The sequence below is a fragment of the Actinia tenebrosa genome, unplaced genomic scaffold (assembly GCF_029948245.1).
Source record: "Actinia tenebrosa isolate PJP-AT-01 unplaced genomic scaffold, QUT_ActTen_1.0 PGA_scaffold11__36_contigs__length_13525064, whole genome shotgun sequence".
Lineage (NCBI taxonomy): Eukaryota > Metazoa > Cnidaria > Anthozoa > Actiniaria > Actiniidae > Actinia > Actinia tenebrosa.
This window is the reverse complement of record NW_028292571.1, coordinates 3072235-3087757: the sequence shown is the minus strand read 5'-3', so window position 1 is coordinate 3087757 and position 15523 is coordinate 3072235. Positions and strand designations below refer to the sequence as shown.

Sequence of the window (15523 nt, the reverse complement as noted above, 5' to 3'; positions counted from 1 at the left end):
TTGAAGATTCTTCTTCAAAAACGCAAGACACTTCGTTGATTTTATTACCATGCGTCATTTAGGGCACCCCTGGCCGAACCGGAAACCGAGGACCTGCCGGCGCCCCAGGCATCAAGGTAAACCATAATAAAGACAATAAGGGACAGAGCATTAGATAACTTAAACGGGACTTGTGTAAATCCCCAAAAGTATGTAGAGCAAGCACCGAAAAAAATATCGTGCACCATGAATTCCTTCATCCTCCCCCTCAATTATCTAATGGCCCATCCCCAAGCTATTATTGTATATAACATTGTCTTTAATCTTTATCAGACATTTCAATCCAATTAAGATATTCCTGTAATTTGAAGTAGGTTTTAATTAATCATTTGCGTTTTTTTACGTTGTTTAGATATCACACGCTAGTCCTTCGACAAAAATCCACTATTTTATTAACTTACTTTAACCAAAGAAAAATAAGAATATAGTTTGATTTTTAATTATTTCCGTAATTTGTAATAGATTTTAATTAATTATTTGCGTCTATACTTTTACCTTGTTTAAGTTTCACACGCTAGTCTTAATTCGACAAAAAAAATTCCATTATCTTATTCACTCGATCGAAGAGCCGCTACTACAGACAAAAATAAGAAGATAGAATGAAATAGGACTAATAGTATTATTTGTGTTTCTTTGTAAGTTTTATTCATGTTTTTCTCTTTAGGGTGAACGAGGACCAGCTGGTAAAGATGGGCGCAATGGAGAACCTGGTCCTGTTGTAAGTACTCAAACTTCTACTTCTACTTCTTCTTCAAGATACAGCACTCCAGCTGAGTTGACCTTCAGAACGAACTCGAGGTCAACCAATCAGGATTGAGTATTCGGCATTGTATTTTGATTAGTATTTTCCTTGATTCTGCCAAGAGAACCCATGAAATATGAATTCTTCATCCTTTAAATCAATCGTAAATGCTAGTCGAACTCATGGCGGGATTCCCTTTCAATCGTCAAGAGAAATCTGCATTGTACTAAATTGTCTCTGATAGGAAAATGCTAACCGAAAATAGTTGACCCTTAATTCCTTTCGGGGAATGCGGCAGCCCACTCAGCTGGTCAAAAAAAAGTCTGTGAAAGTTGTTACCTGTTGTATGTCAAGCCCGAAATGCACTATGGGCGATGTGAATGCAATCAGCGAAAGGTCACAACGATATGATAATTTTCAAAACTTTGTCTGCACGTTTTTCCGGAATAGCTGACATTATATACAAAAAATAACTGTTCTAAGTCTCGCGTTCTGATTGGTTGGGAGCGCGTGCTTTGTGAGACACACAGCACGCGCGCGCACTTTCAGTTTCGTCATTCATGTAATTTGTATTTTATAAAAGAAATAAAAAACTTGCTTGCTGTGCCGTGTGAAGCTATATAGCACTTGGGGATTGGCAGATTACACGTTCGTCGTGCTTCTCCTAACGCTTCTCTCGTGTTCTTCCCGGCAACCCCGGCGTGCTTCATAACTGTACACAGCACGCGCGCGCATTTTCTATTTCTTCAATAAATACTAGTAAGCAACATGCAACAAAACCTTCACCAAACGTTTTTTGAAATAGCTGTATACGTCGGGGTATGTGGTTTCCATTATCAAAAAAGATATAGAATTACCTACTCGACTGTTGTAAGCATTATGGACGGAAGCCAAGATTGGCAAGGGAAAATCCACCAACACCCTAGTGCTCTATCACCGTTTGAATGATGATGTATTTAAGGAAAGCAGCAGCAACCATGCAAAATGTTGAGTCTCATTTGAGTCGCAATTTCGTCCCAATTATTGCTAGTATTACCATTATTTATTCTTTCCTTTACAAATTGAAATTTAATTATTTGAAATGTTTTAGGGACCAAGAGGACAACTTGGACGTGCCGGTGAACCTGGCAGCCCCGGCGAAAATGTAAGACATTAAGAATTTACTTTATTTAGAAAAAATTAATAAATAATGAAATAAAAGATTTAAAAAATAATTTATTTTACGAAAAAAAAAAAAAAAAAAACATTGAAGGAAGATGATCAGAAAAATTACCGAAAAAGGTAAAGAACTGAATTGCCATGATTTGTTTTTCTTTTAGGGCCAAAACGGTACTAAAGGTACTCCCGGAACAGCTGCTTCTAATGGGCTTAAGGTAAGCCACTTTTCATCATTTGAATGAAGTGAGTGTTGTATGATTAGCAGATCTAGACAGAAAGACAGTGGCAGATCCAATGGTGATTCAATAGGTTCCATGGAACCCCTCTTTGTGAGATTTTGTGAAGGCGATCATGTTTTTCTTTATGCGCAGGAAAATGACAATGGAACCCCCCTCCCACCCCACCCCCCATTGTGAAGCCGATCACACAAGCGTTTTCTGCTTGGCCGCCATTTTGGAACTCCCCTTTTTTAAAATCCTGGATACGCCTGTTAGAGCAACTTACTCATTAGTCCTTGTTGACAGAATTATATTTTACATTGTTCGATTATGAAACCTTTAAAGCTGTCGAAGCCCAGAAGCAACCTCTAGATTGATCAAACTCACGGCATGGTTAACTCACAGATCGAATTGGAATTTAGATTGTTAGTTTTTAATTGAACCCGGAGAAAAACCCTCAAATCCAGGAAAAACATCAACAAACTCCATTCTTATGTGATGCTAAGTCTGGGAATCGAACCGAGCAGTTGAAATAAAATTAAACCCATTCTGCTATTGTAGTAGAGTGTTCGGCGGTACGTCCCAATGCTTTGAATGACAATCGCAAAGTGAAAACTACGGAAAGCATTGCGCCTGAAATAGATAAGATATTTGTCTTGATTGGAGCTGAGTGGTACTAATATCTAGTTAGAAATGACTTCAATTAGCAAATTATGTTTTGTTTTCGAATGATAATCTTTGTATTTGGTTGGTAGGGAGAACAAGGTGCGCCTGGAGAGCCAGGTCTAGCAGGAGCGCCTGGAGTTGTTGGTCCTTCTGGACCCGAAGGACCTGTTGGACCTACTGGTTTGATGGGACCAAAGGTAAACGATTATTTAGCCTGATGTTTAATAGAGAGCAAAAGATGTTGCAAAAAGATCTGCGAGAAACTGAATGAAAGCACTTGTTTCGACTGAAAAATATTGGATCGGGTTTATGACTATACTATGACTTCTCTTTCATTCAGATGACGTCAAAATACTTTATGTTGTTCATGACGTCACATTCCTTGGATTCATGACGTCAAAATAATATCATGTTATGACGTCACTTTCATCATCATATGACACCAAAATAGTTTGTTGTTCATGGCGTCACATTCATTGGATTCAGATGACGTCAAAATAATATCATGTTATGACGTCACTTTCATCATCATATGACATCAAAATAGTTTGTTGTTCATGACGTCACATTCATTGGACTCAGATGACTTCAAAATAAAATAATGCCATGACGTCACTTTCATTATCATATGACGTCAAAATATGGTAGGAATTGAAGCGCGCCCATGGTGTCAGTTTTGAATGCATCAAAGACAGCAAATCTATGTAAAGAAATAAAAGAATATTTTACCTTCTTTTTTCATTTATATTTTATTATTATTTATTTTTACCTTCTTCATTAGCAAAGAATTCTAATGAGTTTGTTTGTTTTAGTTTTCTTGTCATTTATTCATGAATTGATTGGCTTTAATGGGTCTTTAGGGAGAACGTGGATTGGACGGCAAGGATGGTGCGCCAGGACGAAGAGGGCCACAGGTATCGTATTTCGTAGAACTAAATAATCCCTACCTTTTTTTTGGTGAAAACTTTATTTGAATGAGATGGTTAAATTAAAAACATGATTGTATCCTTTCGTAATTGGAGAGCAATCTTTTCTTAGTCTTGTACGAAATCACGAAATCGTTTGGTAACCGGATGCATTAATTTTATGATGTCATTATTGATATACGGCGAAACACTAAACACTTAGTTACATACTGCAGTTTTAAGTTCTCTGTTGCTCAGCTGGTTAGCCTCGACTTTGAGTAGAATATTCATGTGTTTCAGTGAAGGTCTGTGGACTTTTAATTTCAAAGCGTTCGTATTGTGGAATAGACTATTTCACAGATCCCGCGGCTCAACCTCAGCCTCGTCAGCGTGTAATATATTCTTTAGAAATTGCCTACAACCTGTGAAATTTTTAAGTGATTCAATTGTTTGTTGATGTGTAAATTCCTTTCATTACTGCGGGCTGTAGTCAAATCCTAAAGTTAAACTCATCGTTAATGATGAGCTTGGCGTTAGGTGCTTATTCGGTGGGATGGGCGGAGCCAGGCACAAATTAGCGGTAACCATGGTAACCCTGTCACCACCCACTGAACACCTGTCACATTGACCGCGATCAGTCAATGGAATACTTACCTCTACTTACCTGTACCAGTGGTAGGGATGGCGGGCGGGAAAATTAAACTCGTGTTGTAGCGTAATAGCGTCGTATAGCGAGTGCTAGCGATAGCGATGGCGAGTAAAGGTTCGCGTGGTTGGCATTAAGCTAGCGTGATCACGTGTGTAGCGTCTTATCGTATTTCTTAATGATAGCTATGATCCATATCTCAGACAGGTCACAGAGATCGACTAGAATAGATTGCGACATGCTATAAACAACTTGCTAGCTGAGTCGATCAACGATAGCGTGAGGTAATAAATGCGTTGACAGCGGAAGATAGCGGTATGCGTCAGGACAACGTTACTGCGAGATGTCATTGACCTCGAGTCTAACTTTGCCTAGATTACGTTTAACCACATAATAATTACATCCTGACGAGGCTGAGGTTGAGTAACGGGATCCGTGAAATGGCCTATTGTGCTTTTTTTTTTTTTTTTACTTTGTACCGTTGGTATTGAAATGAGATTATTTATAAAAATAGCAACACAGGGAACTAAAAAATTGTCTATTCATGATGAATGAGGTGGGTTTTCTTTAGGTCAAAACCCTGAAGGAAAATTAGGCAACAGAGTTTCATGACTGACTCAATTTATTCTTGTGCTTGTAGAGAAAAGACTGCATTGTTCCTTTATTTGTTTGCTTATTTGTTTTTCAACAGGGTTTACCAGGTAGTACTGGTGCTAAGGGAGAACGTGGATTTCAAGGAGAAAAGGTAACAGCTTGATTATGCTTATGGTATATTAATAACCATTATTATGAACCATTATTATGAACCATTATTATGAACCATTATTGTCAACCATTATTATGAACCATTATTATCAACCATTATTATAAACCATTATTATGAATCATTATTATGAACCATTATTGTCACCCATTATTATGAACCATTATTATTGAACATTATTATAAACCATTATTATGAACCATTATTATGAACCATTATTATTGAGCTTACAAGATAAAAGAAAAATATCTACAAAAAATATATATATAGAATATAATGGGAAAATTGATGTATATAGTATGTGCCTTGTACAATTATATAAAACTACAAGATATATGTATATATATAATATAAAACTAATGATGACTAAAGCGATAGAATATATTGATTAGCAATTAAATGCACCTTTGAACAAGTGTGTTTTTAGTAGAGATTTAAACTTATCAACAGACTCTGCATTTTTAATATGCTGCGGAAGTTTGTTCCACAGTTTAGGAGCAGCGATTGTAAAAGCTTTATACTAATGATTATCCTCTTGGTTCTTGTACAGGGTGACAAGGGCTTTACTGGTAGAGAGGGCGACCCTGGAGCCCCAGGTTCAATGGTAAATACTTTAATGCATATGAACTCTCTGTGTCAGGCAATACGATACGCGTTCACTCCTCCAACTCATAGATCCATTATCTATTTTCCACGGATATGACACGAGGATGTCATGAAAACGCGCTGATCGAAGGTGTGGAATAGTTAGCAGTCTTTACACCGACGAACAACCAACGTCCCAAACGTCGGTACAGTTTAACTTTTTTTTACACGGTGTTGACCTTTCCTTCTAACTTATTCACTAGTTATATTCAAAACACCAAAACAGTTCCAACTAGTAACCACTAGTCATTCTTATTCACTTGTTATATTCAAAACACCAAAACAGTTCCAACTAGTAACCACTAGTCATTCTTATTCACTTGTTGTATTCAAAACACCAAAACAGTTCCAACTAGTAACCACTAGTCATTCTTATTCACTTGTTATATTCAAAACACCAAAACAGTTCCAACTAGTAACCACTAGTCATTCTTATTCACTTGTTGTATTCAACACACCAACACAGTCCCAACTAGTAACCACTAGTCATTCTTATTCACATATTGTATTCAACACACCAACACAGTCCCAACTAGTGAACACTAGTCATTCTTATTCACTTGTTGTATTCAACACGCCAACGCAGTCCCAACTAGTAACCACTAGTCATTCTTATTCACTTGTTGTATTCAACACACCAAAACAGTTCCAACTAGTAACCACTAGTCATTCTTATTCACTTGTTGTATTCAACACACCAAAACAGTTCCAACTAGTAACCACTAGTCATTCTTATTCACTTGTTGTATTCAACACACCAACACAGTCCCAACTAGTGAACACTAGTCATTCTTATTCACTTGTTGTATTCAACACAGTCCCAACTAGTAACCACTAGTCATTCTTATTCACTTGTTGTATTCAACACAACAACACAGTTCCAACTAGTAACCACTAGTTATTCTTATTCACTTGTTGTATTCAACACACCAACACAGTCCCAACTAGTAACCACTAGTTATTCTTATTCACTTGTTGTATTCAACACGCCAACACAGTCCCAACTAGTAACCACTAGTCATTCTTATTCACTTGTTGTATTCAACACACCAACACAGTCCCAACTAGTGAACACTAGTCATTCTTATTCACTTGTTGTATTCGACACAACAGCACAATCCCAACTAGTAACCACTGGTCATTCTTATTCACTTGTTGTGTTGTAATGGAGACGACTAGTCGGGGAAGCTGGTACCCAGTAGTCCTTACCAGTTATAATGTGTCATCTGAAGTAAATGAGAGCGATCAATCGTTATAATATGTTACCTCCAATCATGGATTACTTCCAGCTGATCTGAAATAGTGACGTAGAAATGACATCACTGCAAAACTGTGGTGTCATGAAGCCTGCGAAAATTGACCAGTAAGAAATAAAAACATGCCCGTCATTGCAATAAAAATATATAACTTATTAGTTATTGTGTCACTGTTATCATCCTCTTATAATTAGCAACTTTTTTTTTTTATTTGGTTGCCTGGAAATCCATAATTTCAAGAGACAAGTGACACCTCAGTTTTGCAACTTTTCTGGATTTTGATTGGCTAACATTTTGTTATACATCAGCTGTTGTCTTCAACTTATATAATTACCTCTCCTGTATTTTAGGGTCCCAAAGGACCTCCAGGAATCTCAGGAACAGATGGCTCTCCTGGACCACGAGTAAGTAAAACTACAACCGTTTTTCTGTCAATTGTTGATTAGTGATTTTAATGATTAAATAACGAAATTCTTTTTCCATGTCAGGGTGGTCCTGGTTCACGAGGACCGCCAGGTGCTCCAGGACCTAACGGTCTGCCTGTAAGTATCACCTTCAATGTATTATTTTAAACAGCAGCTTTTAAAATACGATCTTGAGGGCTTAACTCCTAAGGGAGAAGGTAATGGAAGGGCCCCATTTTTTCCATATTGCACACTAGTATCTTCAATTTTTCTGTTTTGTATACTAGTCTCTTTTATATTTTACAATCTTAGCCCGCTCTGCCAATTTTTAAGGTTAGGTTACGCGTTCCCTGCAGTAAAAAGTAGGGTGGAGTAACAAGCCTTGCAAATCTTCCCATATTCTTAGAAATGTTGCAACTGCTCCAGAAAACTACTTGGTATTTTATAGAAGGAAGTGTGGTTGGGTCTTTCTCGGTGTTGCAATATGTATTCACGGTATTCCTGTAATGCCGTTCTTCGTATTGCAGGATATTGCTTAGCCCCAAACGCATTGCAACCTACGCAGTGTAACCTACAGCGCAATTTGAAAAAATATTGTGAGACAAGTTGAAGCATTCGTTCCTAAAAGTATAGAATTGGTTTCTACTTTTGGCAACGATTACGTCTCCATTGCACCCTGCAAACACTGTTTCAACGCTGTTGCGAGACAAATTGCAGAGGAAATTGCTCTGTGTAATTGCGCCTTTATCCTTCCCCCTGTTGGAAAACCAGAAGCTGCTTTTGTGCACAGAACTGGTCAAATTTGCGCACCTTTGGCTTACTGAACACTGATAAACAAAGATGCTTTATATCTTTAGCCACTCACATCGATGTCTTTGCATTTTAGGGTGAACCTGGACCAATTGGACCACTGGGAGAGCGCGTAAGTACGACAGTTTAGTTTAATAGAAGTTGTGAACTTAACAAAAGGGTGGGAAAAAACCTTTATTGTAGTATGGGTTATCTCATAAAATAAATAAATCACTTTTATTTAAGTGTCTAGTCGTTCTAGCGCTTTCGCACCAATTGGGGACACTTTTCGCTCACACGCACTACCACTACATACAATATTCTATGCACACAGCGCTCAACTCATGTCCGTTATTTTTCGGACAAAATACTTAAAATCTCATTCAATTTGCGATTCATGCAAAAAAAAATCCTTGAAAATATAATAGGTATAACAAGGTGAAATTGTAAAGCCATTCTCCAGAAAGAATGCACTAAACATGCTCCCTTCCTCCCCCCTTCCCCCCCCCCCCCCCCCTTAAAACAAGAAATATGGTTGACTTTTCTTTATTCTAATATCTTCTTATCTCTCTTTCACCACAGGGTTTACGTGGACGACCGGTGAGTAGAATATTTGTTACTTAAATAGGACTCTGTTGCAAATTGTAACAAAATTGCACTGTTATATGCGGCAATGCAGAATAACTTCTAGCTAGAGCTGAATCATGTAATCATGGCGGCTCAAGAATGTTTCGGAAAATAGAGGATTTTAGAAAGAAAAACTAAAAGGATTACAGTTTCTTCGTCAAGTGTGTTTAACGAGATATTTATTTATTTATTTATTCATGGGCAATATTTAAGCAGAGATGCCCAGTTTAGCATAGCTGGTTTAAAAATATTTTAAAATATATATAGAAAAATATATAAACATTTACATATATTACAAGCATAATATAGGGATATTTATGAATTTATAATGGCGAGGATGTCTGAGCCACGGGGCTTAAAACTAGAGACACCACGCACAGGTCAACTAGTAATTCGTCAAATGATAAACCATTTAGCGAGTTAGCTTTATTTCTACTCACTTTTTTCTCTCTTATTTTTACTCACTTTTTCTCATTTTCTTCCTCTTTAGGGACGAGATGGCCGAGATGTAAGTTATTATACATTATTAGTACTTTATTAATTATTAGTACTTTTGTTTAGAATGACACCTTTTAATGCAACTCCCAAATAGGGTCGCAAAAACTCCCCTTCCCGGGAGCTTTCACATTGTGAACAATAGACCTGGCCTCATCTTTGATTTTGAGTAAATTATCCTAACTTTATTGTTTATGAGATTTTTTCTTTGTCTTTAACAGGGAGCTCCAGGTCCACCAGGACCCCCTGGACCAAGAGTGAGTATAATAATAATATATAATAATATATATAACTTGTATTTAAAAATGGGGTGGTTTAGTGGTGAGAATGGTCGCTTCTAACCACTGCTCCCCGGTTCTATTCCGATACGCCTTGTGGCCCTCTTGATGTCTCTAAATGACATAGGACGTGGTTATCTGAGACGCTACGTAGGTATACACTTATTTCAATAAAGTTAGTCGCCTGAAAAGCTACAAAGCTGAGACCAACAAGGATTATGGGTAGTTACATTTTACATGTTTCAACGGCTTTAATAACTGTTGATGGATTTTAGATCCTTTTTTTTTACCAATTACAGTCTCACCTCTCCTGAGCATAAAGCTGCAAATTGTATCAAAAGCTTTACTTGTTTGATATTAAAAGTTTCCCTTGATCCTCAGTGATCTCAGCTTTCTAGGTTTTTTGGTGACTAACTTTATTGAAATAAGTGTATACCACTGACCAATTCTTTTAGAGCAACGACAACACGTTCTGTTTGTTGGGATATTGAAGATATTTGTATTATTTGATTGTAGGGTTATCCTGGACAATCACCAATTGCAGGGGTAAGTCATCGATCAATTATTAATTAACAGATATTAGAGTTGCACTCTACTCATATAATGTATGTCTTATCATTGCTGACAAAATATTATCGCTGTGTTGTTATAATTATTCATTCATTCGCTTATTCATTTTAATTATTTCAGTATCTCAGCGTCGGAGCTGTTGAAAAAGGACCCGCTTACCGACTTTACACAGGAGAACAGGTAGGTACCTAACTATACTGAAACATATCATTACTCCTAGGTAATGAGAGTTATATATATACTCATCTTGGTAACGCCCCTGTGAAAATATTAAAAAACAATATTTAGCCCTTCGTTCGCTTGTCGTAGAAAGTACCTTGGTGCCTAAGTGACCAAATCTTCATATTGATTTATTATTATTATTATCATTATTATTATTATTATTATGGTTATCGTTAGTATTATTCCTTCTTATTTTTATTTTTCACTTTCATGTTATCTTAATTTTTAATCATTATTTTCGTAGCTCTAGGTATTTTATGATCAAAGTTATTTTATATCTTTTTGTAAAAGTCGTATTGCTTTAATAAAGTTGTCATTATTTTTATCGTTCCTTACACAGTCAAAAAGGAAAGCCAAACCCGAAGGCATGGAGGCTCCTAGTGTGAGTATCTTATCTTTATGTGCCATAGTAGCGATCAAAGTTCTGCTAATCTCATCTCAATCTCAATTAAATCTCATGCGAATTTCATAATTCATTCACTGTATTAATATTTGTTGTGACTGGTCGAACAAATGTTAGTCATTCAATCTATATTCAAAGTAGTTAACACAAATTTGAATGATTGTACTTCGGAATTACCTTGCAGTTTTGTTAAAATGGTTCGTCTTTGATGAGTGAGTTAATCATATCCCGCCCCACCCCACCCCACCTATTTCCCCTTTTGCTCAAAATTTTTCTCCTCTTAAGATCCATTTGCTTAAGAAACTTGTTACTGATGCCTGTATTATCTCATGTACTCTTTTGCTGGCTGGAACTCGTTTACTTTGTTCAGTCTTGTTATTAGCTAGCCGAGGTTGAGGGAAAACTTTTAGTTTTAGGAGACGAAATGGAAGCATTCTTGGAAATATGTCCTCTAAAAAAAACCCAAAAATGCACTACAATGCTAACTTCCTCAACCTCGGAGTGGCTAATTATTCTAGCCTATGTTCTTATATGTATATAATTGCTCTCTTTCACATGCAGGGCTTTTTTTACGAACTTGAAAAACTGAACGACATGTTTGATAACCTTAATAAACCAACTGGTAAGAGCAATGAGTTCCCTGGTGTCACATGTAAAGATATCAAGCTCGATCATCCAACATTCAAAAATGGTGAGTATATGGCTCTAACAAGATCCCTGTATATCACTTCCTTCCTTCCTTCCTTCCTTCCTTCCTTCCTTCCTTCCTTCCTTCCTTCCTTCCTTCCTTCCTTCCTTCCTTCCTTCCTTCCTTCCTTCCTCGTTCCCTCTTTTCTTTCTTCATTTCTTTTGTATCCTAAGCTAGATTTTTATCCATTGCTTTGTCTCAGGCTGGTACTGGATCGACCCCAATGGTGGATCAAAGAACGACGCAATCCAAGTCTACTGTAATTTCACATCAAATTCCTCGTGTATTTCTCCCAGTAAATCCAAGGTGCGTATTTACAAAGCGGTACGGTTCGTATATTTGGTCAGGGGTTGCTTACCAAATACCCAAAAAACCCGGAAATTTCGGTTGAAAAACAAATGGTGTGTATCATTCCGATCGGAAAGTTCCGGAAAACTCGGTCTTCCGATTGAGGTAATCCACTTTTCCCGCTCTTTTCGGTTCTTTCGGCGGTAGACGCTTATACATGTACCATTTTTCGAAATCAAAGTTTCCCGCTCTTTTCTTACCATTAGCGAATGAATTTCCTACCGAATGGATTGGTTTAAATAGTAAACACCCCTGTTCTGAGTTTGGTTTAGGGACGCGCTATAAATGCTCATATTTCCAATAAAAACCACGAGATTCTTTTGTCCTTATTCACAAAAAGGACCAATTGTATACCATAAATATATTATCTTCCGACAGAGGACAAAACAGACTACCTATTTATATAATTTTCTTTTATCAATTTAGCCTATTAAGATGGAATTCAAGAATAAATGGATGAGTGAGCTGTTAAAACTAGAAGAGGTAACGCGACACCGCTATACTTGATTCCGTCCTTTACTCCTTGACACCTCTCCCACGGGGAATAATAGGCCAGCTACTAAACTTTTTCCCTCATACAGATCGAATACAGTGCCCATAAGAGTCAAATAAATTACCTACGTGCCCACAGCAAGAAAGCTGAACAGAACGTCACCTATCACTGTCTTAACTCCAAGGCATGGACTCTTCAGAAGTCCATTAAATTACGTGGCGACAATGATATGGAATTCCATTCACGAAGTCCTTCCAAGTTCAGACCGACTCTCGTTAAGGATGGCTGTTCGGTAAGTGAAGCTTGCCCAGGCCTGACTTTTAAGGTTCATGTCACTACTTCACATCACATGAGCCGAACCTAATGACACCAAAGAAGACCGCCTCGTTATCCATTATTTCAATTAGGTTCGGCTCATGTGAAGTTCGACGTTTGATCTGAGCCTTAGAGGAACAACAGAGACATTGGTGGGTCAAGAGGTCGACAAAATTGGCTTTAGATGCAAAAAGGATAGAAGCAGAATGATAAAAGCGTCTAAGACCACTAATTGTGCATCCTGTTTTAGATTGGGTACGAACTTTTTCTTTTGTTTCATTTTCCATTTTCCTTCTTATGATGATCACTCATGAATCCCATTGGTATCGTAAACATTAACTATCACGCTATTCACCTGCTTTTTTCTCCGGTATCTCTTCAGAGCAAAGACAACAAATGGCATGAAACTGTCCTCATCATAGACACAGCACAAAAACACAGGCTTCCCATCGTAGATGTGTCAGTATTTGACATCGAAAAACCCAACCAGCAAGCCAAAATAGAAATTGGACCAGTATGCTTTGCGTAACGAACGTTCGATGTCGATATCACGCTGAAAAAAACAACCTCTGTTCTTGTACAATATCAAAATAAAATGTATCGCCTCCATAGCAAGATGAAAGCGGAAAGTACTTTTATATAGTTTTGTATGTAATTCTTTTCTTTGGATTATGTTAGTTCTTTATTAAAATACAGATCATGTGAGTAGTCAAGAAATATGGTGCATAATTTGAAGCTGTGATTCTACAATAAATTCAGTGACTTAGAATTAAGAGGCAATGTAAATCGTTGCTCTGTGCTATACTCTTTTGATTTTTTAAGATGTGTGCGTATGTATACCTTCTTTTTTTATAATTCACAAATTTCTGGACTCATGGTTCATACCTCAATACCCCAGTGCTCTGTCTCGTATGTTTGGGTCTGTACCAGATTGGAAATAAAAACCACGACAAATAGGTTTTAAAAATTATTAAGAGCTTAAATTTTTATTAATGATTCACTGAGTATTGAGTTTATCAGAACATTTATCGTGTATGACAATTGTGCAAAGTCGTTTCGAATGATTAATTATTAAAACAACTTGTATCCATTAAAATACATCTTTTTTTTTTTCATTTTACAATGAAAGCATTTGTGACTATTTTCAAACCTATTTCCAAACCCATACGGTACTGCTTTCATCGGTTTAGCGTTAATTGTCCAAGAACATATGTAATATACTACATATACGAGAGATTGCCCGGGGGGATAGTTCTCTTTTGGGGGGGGGGACTTCAATTGGGGGTCTTAAGAATTTTTTTGTAATTTAAAGATTTCACCTGCCCCCCTCTGCCACATATTATGAACGCAGCCTTTACAAAACGACTTTCTTTCTTGAGGATTTCGCCAGTTATACTTTTCACATCGCTTGTTGATGGTTCGTTAAAGTGCCTATATCACCTAACTCGATATTTTCAGTATTGGTTCTACATAAAGTAAATATTTGAATGCTGAAATATCTTTATGTGATTTGAGTGATGTGTATCTTGCAGATATTATCAAGGTTTATACTTCCAATATGTTAATGATGTGATATCATTATAGGAATTTGAGTTTTGTCATCATTTATAAATAAAACACTGATTATTATGAGAAAACAAATTTGCAATAACCTTTCTACAAACCCTGAGTAAGACGTTGATGTTGTATGCAGTATATTTTACTGCCCTAGAAAAGTTTTGTATATTTAATCATGCCTATAATGACATCGTATTCATTAACATATTGGAAGTATAAACCTTGATATCCTCAAGATGCGCCACTCAAATCATATGAAAATTCTTTTACCATTCAACTAATTCACTTATGTAGAATCAATACTGAAAATATCGAGTTAGTTGGATGACTAATGAGGTGTTTAAAAAAACTTGATGTATAGGATAATAAAAAAACGGAATAAACATTTTTTTATTATTTAGGCACATCTCTCTTACAGTAGTTATATTACATCCTACATTCAATTCTTGAGGTGAAGCTTACCCGTGCTTTGAAGAACTCGGTGAGCGATTTCCCTTCACGCGCAATCCCAAGAAAAGATTGCTTTGAGGAGAAGTCATATTTTTATGTGGTAAGTTGTCAATACGAAGAGCTTGTTTAAGTGATTGCTTAAATGTTTTTAAAGTTACTATAACAAATCGAAGTGGCTTTTCTCTCATGATCGGCTGCAATCTTTATATCGAACATACTGAACATAGGCGTCGGCAGCCATAAAAGCGCCTCGTCCGCGAACAGGAGCGCATTTAGTGGTTTCACTACGAATCGAAGTTTGGATCACTTTTTTGACGACATTTTAAGTTCGATAGAGTACAGACCTTAGAAAAGTCACTTTGTTTCTTTCCAAAACATTAAAATTATCATCGATATTGGGTTCTCGCTATTTTTTTTTAGACTCTTTGCCGGATGCTGTGAAAGCGATGGCACGGGAGTTGATGAATGCGAATGAACGATAGAAAGGAAAGACTGAATGGATGGATGAGAGCCGTGCACATACATAACTTACTAGAGTACAAACACTAGAAGTGTGCAACAATTTGCACTATTTATTAGTAAATAGTGCTAATTTATAAACAATAGAAAACAATAGAGTGACCAGAGTAAATTCGTGAAACTTTAGTAATACTAAATAACACAATTGTATGCAAATTCCATTGTTTTATAGTGTTTCACGGATTTACTGTGGTCACTCTAGGATTAGCATAATTTAGCAGTATTTAGTGGTATTTATGTTGCACAATTATAGTGTTTGTACTCTGTAATTCAAAAATCATAATTTATAAAAACACCCAATAAAACAAACAAACAAAAAGGTTATAT

The 15523-nt window shown here is 36.7% G+C and overlaps 1 protein-coding gene across 1 annotated transcript in view; it reads left to right on the top strand.

Moving 5' to 3' along the window:
- LOC116301179 (uncharacterized) overlaps positions 1 to 13766 on the top strand; it is a 51555-nt gene extending 37789 nt beyond the window's left edge. The window contains exons 47-68 of the mRNA XM_031710198.2: positions 63 to 116; positions 704 to 757; positions 1872 to 1925; positions 2101 to 2154; positions 2913 to 3020; positions 3684 to 3737; positions 5066 to 5119; positions 5688 to 5741; positions 7389 to 7442; positions 7527 to 7580; positions 8329 to 8364; positions 8814 to 8831; positions 9349 to 9366; positions 9575 to 9610; positions 10148 to 10177; positions 10322 to 10381; positions 10764 to 10805; positions 11388 to 11517; positions 11717 to 11820; positions 12289 to 12345; positions 12444 to 12647; positions 13053 to 13766. Coding sequence (XP_031566058.2) covers positions 63 to 116; positions 704 to 757; positions 1872 to 1925; positions 2101 to 2154; positions 2913 to 3020; positions 3684 to 3737; positions 5066 to 5119; positions 5688 to 5741; positions 7389 to 7442; positions 7527 to 7580; positions 8329 to 8364; positions 8814 to 8831; positions 9349 to 9366; positions 9575 to 9610; positions 10148 to 10177; positions 10322 to 10381; positions 10764 to 10805; positions 11388 to 11517; positions 11717 to 11820; positions 12289 to 12345; positions 12444 to 12647; positions 13053 to 13199 — 1476 coding nt within the window. The 3' untranslated portion in view covers positions 13200 to 13766. The remainder of the gene's footprint in view (positions 1 to 62; positions 117 to 703; positions 758 to 1871; positions 1926 to 2100; positions 2155 to 2912; positions 3021 to 3683; positions 3738 to 5065; positions 5120 to 5687; positions 5742 to 7388; positions 7443 to 7526; positions 7581 to 8328; positions 8365 to 8813; positions 8832 to 9348; positions 9367 to 9574; positions 9611 to 10147; positions 10178 to 10321; positions 10382 to 10763; positions 10806 to 11387; positions 11518 to 11716; positions 11821 to 12288; positions 12346 to 12443; positions 12648 to 13052) is intronic.
- Positions 13767 to 15523: the final 1757 nt, after the last annotated feature.